Here is a 13,919-nt window from a genome sequence, read left to right as displayed (position 1 = left end):
GCTGAACAAGGACAACAACAATAGACATGCTAGAGTACAGGAATAAAGACCCTGAGGCCTCCATGCTACTGAAGGAATTACGGGTAACTAAGGAACGCTGGCTGCGGGAGAGTCTTCCCCAGGGAAGAGCACTGGTCATCCAATGACAATTGGTCCTTCCTTAAAGTTATATGTAAATATATAGACTGAGAAGGTTATATTTAGGAATATATGCATAAATACACATATGAATGTAATAACGATGAATGAGAAAGAGGGCATGAATTTGAAAGAGAGAAAGGAGGGATTTATAGGCTGTTTGGAGAAAGCAAAGGAAAAGCAGAAAATATGATCATACCATAATCTCCCAAATAAAGATATAATTGAAAAGGAAAAATACTAAAAGTAAAATAAGAAGGCTTCTTTCTGGTTGTTTTCTTTTCTTTTATCTCTATTTAATTTATTTATTTTTGTTTTCTTTAAGACAGGATTTCTCTGTTGATTTGGAGATTGTCCTCAAGTTGACTCTGTAGACCATGCTGGCATGGAACTCATGGAGATCTGCTTGTCTCCACCTCCTCAGTGCTGTGATTAAAGGGCTGCACCTGTACATCCAGACTCCACTGGATTCCTTAAAGAAAATATATGAATGAGAGTCCTTAAAATTTTGGAAACATTAAAAATGTACTTTAATCCTGAAAAATTTACTAATGCTGAGACTGAAATAAGATTTCAATTTTTGGTAACTCTAATGTTACAGAGTCATTGCATTTTAACACCTGGAGATACTCAATCTCCTTCGAGTCTGCATAGTGAGATTGCCTTCATGACACTGAGTCTTGGCTCTGGACTAGTGTTCTCTGAGTGTGCAATCCTGTTTCCAGTTCCCCAAATACATAACAAGGTTTCCTTCAGGGCATTACAAGTTATCTGCCTTTCTAATTGTAAATAGGACATGAAAACTGCTTTTCTTGGAGAAGTTAATTTACACAGTTACCCAGACTTTGGAAGGTTCCGATAGAAAATACAATACCTACCATCATGGCCAAGGATGAGACCTTTAAAGGTGTCATTATCTCTGATCTGGGTTGCCATGGTGCAGCAGACAGTGAAGGCTTTGACACAGTTTGGGCCTGTTTTCACACGGTCTGCTCGCTGCTCACAGGTTTCATAGGCACTAGGTCTGGCTCCGTCATAACAACACTTCTTTACCACCGGATGTTTGTATGTAGCAGCTGAAACGATGTCAATACGCGTGTCCTTACCACCAACAGTCATAGGGATCTCAAGCGTCAATTTCTCTACCATCAAAGGACTCCCTCACCAGATACTCAGGGTAAACAAACATTTTAGATAGTTTTAGGCTAGGAAATAATAAAGAACTGCTTTGTTTGGGGTAAGGATCTGGCCAATGAAATCCTGAGTTTGTGTGAAGGATCATTAGAGGGGTGAACTAAACCTCCACAAGCATCTTTTCCCCGCCCTCTGCACTGCAATTAGGGAAACCCCATGTCTTCTGCTGGCTGGTCTTGAATGTAGTAACCACAGTACTATACAACTTGTGGTCTACCTTGTTCTGTTATTTTCTGTTCCAGGTAATCTGTTGACGGAAGACTCATGCCTTGGGCTTCATCTGTGAGCAGGAGAACGGAGTGAGGGAGAGTGGTCAGTGTCATACTGATGTTATATTACTTAAAAATAGAGCTTTCCCTGCAATATGACTCATAATACTCTTGTCAACTTAATCATTTGTTGTCTTACCTATTTGACTCATGGTTAATTGTTTATTTTTTTGCAAAATCGTAAGCCTAGAAAGATTTTCCATAAGCCAGGCTCTCCTGGGGACTGTACCACTTCTGTTATGAAGAACACAAATCCACAAGGGCCGGCTGGCTTCCTCGGGAATAATAGGTAAGCTGACCTCAGACTCCTGAACAGTCACCAAAGCATTAGAGTACCTTGAATTTTCAGTTCTTGCTGCCTATCACTTATTGGCATGAGATTTATATTGTAGGCTTTGAAGGTGGTGTGGAAGGCATAAAAGCTTTCTAAAACAGTCCCATGACAGTATTCTCTTCCACATCATTGTGGCCCTCTAACAACCTCTAAAAGGTGCTGACTCCTTAGCCAGATACCCAACCAGGACTTCCCACCACCCTGTCCCAGGGCCTCATCCCTACCTGGGAGCAGTTTTCATCAGCTACATTACTGAAAAGAATAACTGGGAAAAAACTAACGTTTTATAAGTATGTCTTACATTGAAGATTACCATGTTCTTTGACGCCAAAGTGTGTCGTTCCGTTGGTAGAAGCATCTTCTTTATATTTAGCCTGAATCGTCCATCTGCCATATCTGTGGAAGCCAGATGTTTGAAATCATGGAGGGCAACAAAGAGTTTTAATTTATCAAGAGGAACTCTAGTAATTTATGTTTTGAGGAGGTAAAAATATGTGTGTGTTTATTTGACACACACACACTCACACACACACCCTAAGTAAAAGTTTGGAGGAAAGACATTTCAAAAATACATAGAAATAACTGAACATTTCAAAAATAAAATAAATTATTTAACAATTAGTTTTTTATATCATCTTCTTTTCCTACATATTTTGCTTAAATATCACAATTTTGTTTGGAGAACGGATGACAATTTCAGAATTAAATTAATCCAGGAATTTATGTTAAAATCACAATATAGTACAAAAATTGATAATAATGTGTCTGGAAAGATGGCATGTCAGTGAGGTAAATCACACAAGCATGGCTTGTTTTAAAGAATAAAACAACCTGTCAAACAACCTTCATCCAAAAAATTTAGTAAGGTTAAGCAGTGGTAGCTCATGCCTTTAATCCCAGGACTTTGGAGGTGGATCTCTGAGTTCAAGTTGAGCCTGTCTACAGAGTGAGAACAGTCAGGGATACACAGAGAAACTCTGTCTTGAAAGATCAAAGGCCAATACTCAAAACCAAAGAAGGAAAGAAATCAGTGAGTACTACCCTGAGATTTAAAAAGATCAAGACAGAAGAACCGCAGACTTTATAGCAAACAGTCCACACCAGTTCAGATTCTCACACCTTTTCTGAGCAGATTTGATTCACACGAGTTACTGCACATCACTGGGGGAAAAGAAAAACCATATCCACCATGCAGATAAGGGACGCGATCAACGGAGGAGATAGCACGGTTGCCATGACTATTGTCCTTGCTCAACAGGTATTTAACCAAGGACCGAGGATGCTGAATTGCTGAGCTAAAATGAACACTATGGACAGGGCCTTGATCTTAAGGAGCCTGGGGTCTAACATGGGGAGGGGTGATAAAGAAACAATGAATAAGACATGGAGAAGAAGAGAAAATACACAGGACAGGAGGTAGAGAGCGAAGCGGACGCTACGCCGTATCCAGGGATGGCATTTGCACGAAGCGCCATTTTCCCATGTCCCAGAGAAGAGCACTATAAAGGAGAATGGGTTCTGGGCATAGAGGACAACAGGGGCCAAGCTGCTAAGACAGGAGAGTGGAGTCATGATGGAGTCCAGTGATCTGCGTGGACAGCTGGCACGAAGTGACGTCTGGGAAATCAGAATCATAACATAGCAGACTCGATTCTGCACTAGGGAGCCTATGGCATTTTAAGAAATTGTATAATTTTAAATCATCCAGATTATTTCAGCCTCCCAACTTCAGTCTACGATTTTCAGAAAATGTTTTCAAAATGAGCCAAACACAATTTCCCTTAGAGAGGACGCAGGACAAGTGACTCTAAAGTGTTTCTACTGGAAATGTCTGTGGTAGCTGTGTATAGTGTAGTAGAGTATAGTGTAGTATAGAATAGTATAGTACAGTACAGTATAGTATAGTGTAGTATAGTATAGTATAGTACAGTACAGTATAGTATAGTAATGTATAGTATACTATAGGATAGTATAGTACTGTACAGTGTAGTATAGAATAGTACAGAATAGTATAGTACAGTATAGTATAGCATAGTACAGAATAGTATAGTACAGTATAGTGTGGTGCAGTATAGTATAGTACAGTATAGTATAGAATAGTATAGTACAGAATAGTACAGTACGTTATAGTATAATACAGTACAGTATAGTATAGTACAGAACCGTAAAGAACAATAGAGTATAGTACAGTACAGTATAGTATGGTATAGAATAGTACAGTACCGTAAAAAATAGTAGAGTATAATAGAGTACAGTATAGTATAGTACAGAACCGTAAAGAACAATAGAGTATAGTACAGTACAGTATAGTATGGTATAGAATAGTACAGTACCATAAAAAATAGTAGAGTATAATAGAGTACAGTATAGTATAGTACAGAACCGTAAAGAACAATAGAGTATAGTACAGTACAGTATAGTATGGTATAGAATAGTACAGTACCGTAAAAAATAGTAGAGTATAATAGAGTACAGTATAGTATAGTGTAGTATAGTACAGTACCATAAAGTACAGTACAGTACAGTACAATATAGTACAGTACAGTATAGTATGGAACAATATAGTACAGCACAGTAAAGAACAGTACAGTATAGTACAGTATAGTATAGCTGCCCTTGTCATAGACATCCTGCTCCATGTTCCTTGAGAGCAGGGATTGTGAGCACTTGACTTCTATTTGGCAGCTTGCTCTCTTATTGTGAGTTCCACACACAAGTAGTGCTCATTAAACATGTACTTTATAAACCTCTGTAAGAACATGGTCTTAAATCCTTGCATATGAACCCAAATAGAACAAATTTCATACACACACACACATACACACACACACACACACACGTTTTGACTTAATCTCTACACCTGCCAGGCATAAATGCTCTCCGAATAGACCATAACCTATTATAAAAATAATAGGTGGGAAATTTTGGGCACTCTCTCTCTCTCTCTCTCTCTCTCTCTCTCTCTCTCTCTCTCTCTCTCTCTCTTTCTGTGTGTGTGTGTGTGTGTCTCTGTGTGTGTGTTCTGTGTATTTATTTATTGAAACAGGGTTTTGCTATCTGCTGAGGCTGGCTGGTAATACCTACCTGTAAGGGATTCTCTTTTGAAGGTGTGCTGGAAATCTGAGAGTCCTGGTATGCTGGGCAGTGCTCTGGTATCTGGGATTCATTTCTCTTTTGCTGAGAAGTGGGCCTAACTTCTACCATCCTATGGAAGGCTTCACATAGCCACATGTGCGCTGCCCGTGGTCAGAGCAGGTGCTCACTTAACCTTTCCTCTGCCCCACAACAAAAAGTTCCAGGTGGTTTTTTTTTTCAGAAAAAAAGGTTATTAATAAACATTTTTACATACTTGGGGTTAGAAGGAATCTGGAAGTCAGGAAAAGACACAGTTCCAGTAAGATTGTTTCCTTGTACCTTGTCAACTTCTGATCCTTCAGGGTCCTTTAGAGAAATAAGAAAACATGCCCGCCTTAGGTCATTTTTCGTTGTTACAAAGTAATACCCATGACCAGGTAATTTTGGAAGACTAGAGATTTATCTTGGCCACAGTGCTGGAGGCCAGGTTTGTAAGGAGATGATGCTGTGCAGGGAGGAGCTGCCCTGCTTCAACTCTGGATGGAGAAGCAGAAAGGCAAGCAAGCACTCAGGAAGAGTTTGTTCATGTGACAAGAAAGCTCTCACACGGGAACAGCCCTGCTGGGTGCATCCGTCTGTGAGGGAAGCATCACAGGACTAAGCACATACTTACTATGAAAGTTAAGACAGTTTCCCGTGTAACTGGTTCCAACGCATCTCCCAGCGAAAGGACACCAACCTTTACTGCAGAAGAAGTGATATCATCAAAAACCTTGTTGAGCAAGGACTATTCTGAGTTTTGAAACAAACATCATCAAGGTGAAAATGATTTAAGATACAGTGAGTGACACTGTCAAAGATTAATAATATATATATTCTAAAAAAATCTTCAATGAGATAAATCTTGTTAAAAACCAAATATAGCCCTTAGATAAAAACTCATATTTAAAAGAAAGTTGTTGGTATACATATATATTGCTAAAGATTCTTTCATTTTAACATAAGTCCTCGAGATTTACTTATAGTGAACAGGAAATTTAACTTATGAAAGCACTTATGTTCAACTTGCTGGAAACATTTGAATAGTATACAATTAGTTAGTCCAGTACTTAGTCCTTCGTTTATTGGTAATTTCATTATACTAAAGAGTAATTTCCGCTGTAGGTTGAATGAAAGCATAATATACCACTTTTTCCTGCAATGTACATCTTCGATAAAAGCATCTCTAATTGTCCAGAGATGGCAAGTAGCAGGGGAAAGACAGAAGGTTTTGCAAGCAATGTTGACTTTTCCTATGTCTTATTTGCAGTTCTTGAGGGGAAATAAAGACTTTCCTCAGTACCAGTGTCTTTCCCCTCAACAGGAAAACTATAAATATGAAACCATGGTAACAGACACTTTCTGAGGTGACTCGCCATGGACAATCAGCACTTGGGCACTTCTGTGATGTACTTCAGTCTCTGCCAGAGGTCTAATTTTTTACATAGGGGTTCTTTTTCCATCCTTGTGACTAACTACTGAATCCAAGATTGTTTTACAAAGAAGATCTTAAGATAAACTATTTCCCAGTGCCAAAATTGTATTTGCAATCATGTCTTCTCTATTTTTGATGAATCAATTCTCTGACAGGAAAGATAAAGTAATCATTGGTTATGTTATTTATTTACTAATTCCATTATAAATTACAAGTGAAAATTCTATGTGAGAATATAAAAGTCAATAGGATCTGAGTTTCTCTTGAGTTAAGTAGAAACTGGTCTCCACTCAATTTCAGATGTTCAAAGTTTCACATCTTTATGTCATTCTCCCTTGGAAGAAGCATCAGATACTCTACCGTGCTGCTGTGGAGTGTACACAGGCTTGTCGGTGTGGACGAAGAGAGAGCCATTGTCATAGAGGATTGGCCTTTCTTCAGATTTTGAAAAATGCTTTGACACGACTTCCAAATACACATATGACAATGAGCTTTGTCCTGCAGACAACTGTTTGTCCTGAATCTGAAAAGCAGCAAACCAACATCACGTGTGAAAGTGTGATTGTGTTCCAGGGCAGGCTCTAAAAAAGCTGCAGAGAAACCCTGTCTCGAAAAAAAAACCAAAAAAAAAAAAAAGAAAGTGTGATTGTGAAGTCATAACGCGTGCTGACACTGTAGAGACCAAACCACAGCAGACTGTAAGACCAAAATTGAACTTGTTCTTGCTTTTTCTTTGTTTTTTTTTTTTGGTTTGTTTTGGTTTTTGGTTTTTTGAGACAGGGTTTCTGTGTATCTTTGGAGGTGTCCTGGAACTAATTCCTGTAGACCAAGCTGACCTTGACCTCACAGAGATCCACCTGCCTCTGCCTCCCAGGTGCTGCGTTTAAAGGCGTGTGTCACCACCACCTGATGTGGGAGAGTCTTCTGTTTGTGTTGATTTCATTTGTTAATAAAGAAACTGCCTTGGCCCATTTAATAGGCCAGTCCTCAGGTGGGTGGAGTAGACAGAACAGGAAGAAGGAAGTGAGGTAGGTGGCTCAGACAATTGCCCTGCCTCTCCTCTCTGGGACAGTCACCATGAAGCCAGCCACCAGGTCAGACATGCTGAATCTTTCCCGGTTAGCGACCACCTTGTGGTGCTACACAGATTAGTAAATATGGGTTAAAGTAAGAGAGAGTTAGCCAGTAAGAGGCTGAAACTAATGGGCTAGGCAGTGTTTAAGTGAATACAGTTTGTGTGTTGTTATTTCTGGGGAAAAGCTAGCTGTGCAGGAGCTAGGCAGTCGGGAGCTGGGTGGGACAAAGAGCAGGCCTGTCAGCTGCTCCTCGCTACAACCACTGAGCTGCAAAACTGAGCTTGTGCACTGCATAATTTTAAAGAGACACTGGAGACAGGGCTCAGAGGTTAAGAGCACTGGTGGCTCTTGCAGAGGACAAAGTTCAGTTCACATCACCCACGTGGCAGCTCAAATCACCTGATTCCTGTTCCAGGAATCCTACTTCCTGTTCTCTCCTCTGTTATTGCATGCTGTGGTGTCCAAATACACATGTAGGCAAAATACCCATTAAAAGGAAATTGTAAAAAATAACAATGAGCCTGTAGTGGTACATGTCTTTAATCCAAGCATTTGGGAGGCAGAGGAAGGCAGATCTCTGCGAGTTCTAGTCCAGCCTGGTCTACATAGCTATTCCCTGACCAGCCACAGCGATTAGAATATTGTTACAGGCAAAGATTACTATCTTGTATGTCAAAGTGTCTTGCTGGACTCGGATAATCAGTTCTGGCAATGACACTATATCTACGAAGGTGGCAGTATCATCGCCTACTCTAGATTGTTCCTTCCAAGCCTTGTCTGGAAAACAGTAAATAATAATAATAGTCGTAATAGCACAGTATAGCACTACAGAAACTAAGGCAGGAGGATCTTGTTTTCAAGTCTATTGAGGACTACATGGTAAGAATCTGTCTCATAAACATAACCAAGCAAGAAAACTAACTAAAACCACTGTAGGAACAATAATAATAAATTAGTTTTGTCAAAATCCCTTCATAGTCTGACATCATAATAAAATGTTAGCTTCTTTGAGACAAATTATTTCTAGAATAAAGAACTTTTAAAACTCAGTACTAAAACAAACAAAACTCCAAACAAGCTAGGCAATAAATTGGCTAATGAAACGATCACACAGTTCATAAGCAGAGAAGCACAGAGGACTGGTGGACATTGGAAATCCTCACCATCAGGAAAGCGCCAATGACACTGGGATTTCCTCTCACTGCAGGAGGAACAGCTATCACTGAGAACGGTAACAAAACCAAGAACGCCAGGGAAGATGCAGGGGCAGGGAAACCTTATGCAATGCTAGAGGAGTGAAAACTGGTGCAGGCACAAGGAAAATCAGTGTGGGAATTCCTAAAAATAGAGCTGCCTCTGGTCCAGCTGCAGCACTTGGGTATCTACCAGGAGGGATAAAAGCCAATGCGGTAAGAGATGCTTGCACTATTCATCATCCTCATCATTGCACTATTCATGACTCCCAAGCTATGGAGACAAAGGACAAAACTGCCAGTAAATGGATGTAACTGGAGGTCTCCATAGAAAGTGAAAGAAGCCAGACTGAAAAGCAAAATATTGAGTCTTTTCTGTCACTGTGCACACATGACACAAAGATTGTGTACATACACACACGTGACATAAGAGGAGAATGAGAAAAGGGAGAGTGGATGAGGTGGGGTGAGGCTGTCAAAGAACATGGCACACTTGTAGGAATTTGTCTTTACGAAACCCATTGGTACCCACAATGACCATGCACAAAATAAAGAAGTTTCTAACCAGTCTGAACATAAATGTCTCAATGAACGGCAGTTTTTTTTTTTTACCAGTTTGTCCTTTCTACCCCTTGTGTGTGTTCAGTGAGAGTTGCTGGCTGCAGCAGTCAGCAGTCCCCCAGCATGGGAACTCTGTGTGCAACTGGGGAATACTGAGCTTTAGCAAATACTCAACAACCCGTGTGCATATTCAGTTAGCAGTTCCCCATTTCTAATTCACCTCAAGATATTTCCTGTTCATCTCCAAACATTTTCACAGAGAATAGTTTATTTTTAAAGATGTGGGCATGGCACACTTGGCTCAAAATCAAATGTAATTTTCTGCACAGTATTTGGTTGATGTAGGTGTGTCTTCTATCTATCTGATGATTTCATTGGTTAATTAATAAAGAAACTGCTTGGCCTGATAGGTTAGAACATAGGTGGGTGAAGTAGACAGAACAGGATGCTGGGAGTGAGGCAGATGCCTCGGGCAGACCATGCCTCTCCTCTCTGAGACAGACGCAATGGAGCCAGACACCAGGTCAGACATGCTGAATCTTTCCTTGTAAGAGACCACTCGTGGTGTTACACAGATTATTAGATATGGGTTAGTCAAGATGTGAGTAAGAGGCTGAAACTAATGGGCTAGGCAGTGTTTAAATGAATAAAGTTTGTGTGTTGTTATTTCAGGGCATAAGCTAGCCATGCAGGAGCCGGGCGGGACGAAAAGCAGGCCTCTTGCAGCACATTACTACATTTGGTGCTTCACTCAATACTTCCCCCTGTTCCGTCTCAGAACCACACGGCTATGGAGCAACAGTAACGACTACAATTTTACCACGGCTCAAGTTTTGCACAAATTTTACCCAAAAAAATGTTAAAGAAAAGGAATAAGTACATACTGTTAATAGTGTCAAGTTTTGGAATTTATTTTCTGGAGATAAATTAACATAGCTTGAAGAGTAGGTCACTTTTTTATCAGGATAACTTCTTATAGAGATTGTTGCATCAAATGCTTTGCTGTAGCCATGGGCTTGAATTACAACAATTTCAGGTGCTCCGACATGGAATGCTTTAGGTGCTGAAATGACAAAGCTGTCGAAACAGTAAAAGAAAAGTTTTGTTCATTATGCAGGTTTTCTTATACTTTTGATATTTTTTCTTTCACTGAAGATTAATTTTAAAAACATAGGTTAGGCAGTGGTGGCACATGTCTTTAATCCCAGTACTCAAGAGGCAGAGGAAAGTGTTTCTCTGAGTTTGAGGCCAGCCTGATTTACAGAGCTAGTTCCAGGACAGGCTCCAAAGCTAAAGAGAAACCTGTTTCAAAAAAACAAAAAACAAACAAAGAAAAAGGTGCCCTTTGACCTCCTCACGTCTGCAGTGTAATGGGCATGCCTACCTCCCTCCATACACATATAAATACATAGTTTTAATTCTGGCAGTGGAGCTTCCCTTCAGATGAACTTTGGTCCATATTGGGCCATCAGTAACGCAGTCTGTGCATGAGAGGAAATTTCATCTTGTGTATTTTCTCTGCACTCTCAGAAGCTGAGAGTGCACAGGAAGCTTGAGCTTGCACAGGAACGTATAACTAGGGTCGTTTCTGTTTTCTCTGCAGACATGTGCACTGAGTCCCCTCTTTTCCTCCAGGCTCTATATGCACATCAACATTGTCAGAGAACCTTATCCTTGCATAATCATAAACATGGGACTTCAGTCTCTGTGCTGTCCTGTTGCTTTCATCACATTCCGGAAACTCCCTTCATATTCATTCGTCAGTCATTGGCTCATTCGTTCCTTCATTGGCTCATTCATTTCTTCATTGGCTCATTTGTTTGTTTATTGGCTCATTCACTCCTTCATTGGCTCATTCGTTCCTTAATTGAATCATTCCTTCCTTCATTGGCTCATTCGTTTGTTCATTGGCTCATTCATTCCTTCAATGGCTCATTCATTACTCATTGGCTCATTCCTTTGTTCATTGGCTCATTCATTCCTTCATTGGCTCATTCACTCCTTCATTGGCTCATTCATTCCTCATTGGCTCATTTGTTCCTTCATCGGTTCATTAATTTACATAGCCTCACCCATTCTTTATTTGCTTCTTCAGATAGAATTTAAGCTCTAGAAACATCTCCTGCCCTCAAAACCATTACAAAGTTGGTGTCATGATGGATGACTTGATTGTCCTCTTTTTCGGACTGAAAATGCCCCAGAGCTTAGTAAATACATCTGACTAGTTGAGCCCATGCTGGTTTCAGGTAGAGTTAACTAAGGGATGCCATCCACATGAATGTGGATAAGGACAATGTCCTTTAGACCACGATGTGCAATAGGTTTCCGGGTTTCAGGGAGTTGAGATTGAGAGCATGCATTCTCTCTCTATTCCTGAGCTGTCCCAGAGGAGCTCTTCTGGCTGTCACACATTTCCTGTGGTGGTGGGCTAAAACCTCTGACATCTGAGCAAAATTAATTCCTCTGTTAGTGGCCTTGACCAGTATTTTGTTGCAGTGGCAGAAACCTAACTAGTATGAGGATCAAAAAATGTGCTGAATCAATCAAGTGATCAACTACTGTGCTGTCCACGGCACACTTCCTCATGGTCTCAGAGAGAGGAAAGACTTTCATAGCATGGACCAATGGGGTAGAGCAGGAAAATTCTGAGTACCCCTGCACAAGAATCATGAGGGTCCAGGTCCCAGGGTTTAATCTGAATGTCCCTGAGCTGCAACTGCTTGTCTGTCAAAACAGAATAATAAAAATAGCTAAGGTAGAGGGGTGAGCATGGCTTTGCAGTGAAATCTCAGAGTAGACGCATGTGCAAGCTTATGGTATCAGTCCACGTTTCTTTTACACTTGTATTTCCACAGATGCATTTGTGACAAAGACAGGGGGAATTGATGTGCTAACCAGGAGACCGCAGTAAAAGTCCTCTCTTCTAGCAGTGTGACCTTGGCCAGTCACTTCTGTCTGGATTTTCTGTCATATGTGGACTGAGCAGGCTCTGCTTATTAACAAAGGCCAAGAGTACCAGCTAGCAGGGGGCAGAAGGCAGAGGCTCACGTGGGCATATGATCTGAGTCCAGCCTAGACAACATGGGGAAACCTCATCTTACAACAAACAACAGAAAAGAATAAGTTCCATGAGGTAGCATTTGGTTAACTTCCAACCCTAAGATATTTGCTGAGAATACCACCGTTTACAAGGACAGGATTACAAGTAAGTAATAACTGCCAATATAATTGATTATCTCAGTTTTATTCTGCACTTTTGCTGACTACTAAATGAATAATCATCTCCGTCATTGTTACGGGTAGCCATCCCACGGGATCAGTTGTGTTGTTAGCCGCTCACCAAATCCAGACGTGTGCACGGCTCTCATGGTAGCTGAGACTCCCCACTCCTTATGTCGGGAGCAGGCAGTTCTTGTCGAATCGATACAACCCCGAGTCTCCTTTTCACTCACTGCAGCTAAGACACCAGGAAAGTGAAGATGGATCGTTTTACTTACGTTTCTTCCTGTCCCCAAGTTTTGCCCAGGAAAATTAAAAAGCAAAGTGCTCCCCAAAGGCCCATGGCTGGAAGTGGCATAAACCCATGGGCATGACCTTCCTGAAGCTACTTTTAAGTAAACTGGGTTGAAGAGTTTGGGCAAATTAGTTTTCTGGTTAATTATTAATGTCAGAGAAAAAGATGTCTAAGTGAGAAAGATAAAATCAGGAATGGGCACATGAGGGTGTTTTAATGAACACAAAACATGTTTTAGCATCCTGTCATGTGCAGTAATAAAGACAGGGGTGTTTGACATCAACCTAGACCCAGGGACTTGTTTTTATGAATACAAGTAATAGGGTCCTAACCTGGGTGCCTGCAACTGTGCAGGAAGACTCAGCGCTGGGAGCCAGGAGCCACTTTCCTCTGACTTTCTTGTCTCGGCCAGGTCCTTTGTGCTGACACCCTGCCACCTTCAAACTTGATTCTGGCAGGTTTCATTTGTCTCTGAGATTGACGGAAGACTCACCTGGATTTCATTTTAAATGCATGGTTTTAGAATGATTTTGGCTGGCCTTTAAGTCCAACACTAAGGAGGCAGAGGCAGGCAGATTTCAGTGAGTTCAAGGCCAGCCTGGTATACAGAACAAGTTCCAGGACAGGCAAGGTTTCTCAGAGAAGCCCTCACTTGGAAAACCTAATAAATAAAAGGTAGATGATAGACAGACAGACAGATAGATGGATGGATGGATGGATGGATATATGGATGGATGGACAGATAGACAGACATATAGCTGAATGTATGTATGTAAGGACTAGATTATCCATGGTCCTTCCCAGTCTAGAGAAGAAGCAGTGCAGTAGATGGAAAAGGCTTGTGTCGGCATGGAAACCCTGCAGAGATGCTCCTGTTTTTCCCTAGCCAGTAGACACTCAGTGCTTACAGGGATGTGAGTCTGTGAATCCACTAGTCCCTCTCCAGAGTTTGCATGCAGTCATAGAAGGCATCACGTTATACCTCCATGCTCCTGTGAGGGTTTCTGCAGTTTAATACAGGACATCAGTATGGGCAGAGTTAATAGTATTTCTCGTGACAGCTGATTTTCTTCAATTTTAAATCAGTTTTG

The 13,919-nt window shown here is 40.9% G+C and overlaps 1 protein-coding gene across 2 annotated transcripts; it reads right to left on the bottom strand.

The window, feature by feature from the left end:
• Window positions 1-402: 402 nt before the first annotated feature.
• Window positions 403-12,952, bottom strand: LOC119819151 (complement C5-like). 2 transcript variants are annotated; one of them, XM_038337202.1, is made up of 9 exons: window positions 12,812-12,952; window positions 10,199-10,391; window positions 6,845-7,007; window positions 5,684-5,754; window positions 5,285-5,376; window positions 2,237-2,331; window positions 1,550-1,612; window positions 1,017-1,214; window positions 403-610 (listed from the first exon to the last, which is right to left on the bottom strand). In XM_038337202.1, the coding sequence occupies exons 1-9, from the start codon at window positions 12,889-12,891 to the stop codon at window positions 531-533; spliced, it is 1,035 nt and encodes a 344-aa protein (XP_038193130.1). In that variant the 5' UTR covers window positions 12,892-12,952; the 3' UTR covers window positions 403-530. The 2 variants fall into 2 exon arrangements, with proteins under 2 accessions (XP_038193130.1, XP_038193131.1); XM_038337203.1 differs by having other exon boundaries at window positions 2,249-2,331.
• Window positions 12,953-13,919: the final 967 nt, after the last annotated feature.

The sequence above is a fragment of the Arvicola amphibius genome, chromosome 7, assembly GCF_903992535.2.
Source record: "Arvicola amphibius chromosome 7, mArvAmp1.2, whole genome shotgun sequence".
Taxonomy (NCBI): Eukaryota; Metazoa; Chordata; class Mammalia; order Rodentia; family Cricetidae; genus Arvicola; species Arvicola amphibius.
The sequence above is the reverse complement of the archived record's forward strand: the minus strand, read 5'-3'. Positions and strand labels throughout refer to the sequence as shown.

Coding starts and splice junctions, on each gene's coding strand:
- LOC119819151 (XM_038337202.1), bottom strand. CDS start 12,891: ATGCCACTTCCAGCCATGGGCCTTTGGGGAGCACTTTGCTTTTTAATT. Junction 7,008..10,198: donor AAAACTTGACACTATTAACA/GTATGTACTTAT, acceptor GCTGCTTTTCAG/ATTCAGGACAAACAGTTGTC. Junction 1,215..1,549: donor ACAGAAAATAACAGAACAAG/GTAGACCACAAG, acceptor ACATCGTTTCAG/CTGCTACATACAAACATCCG.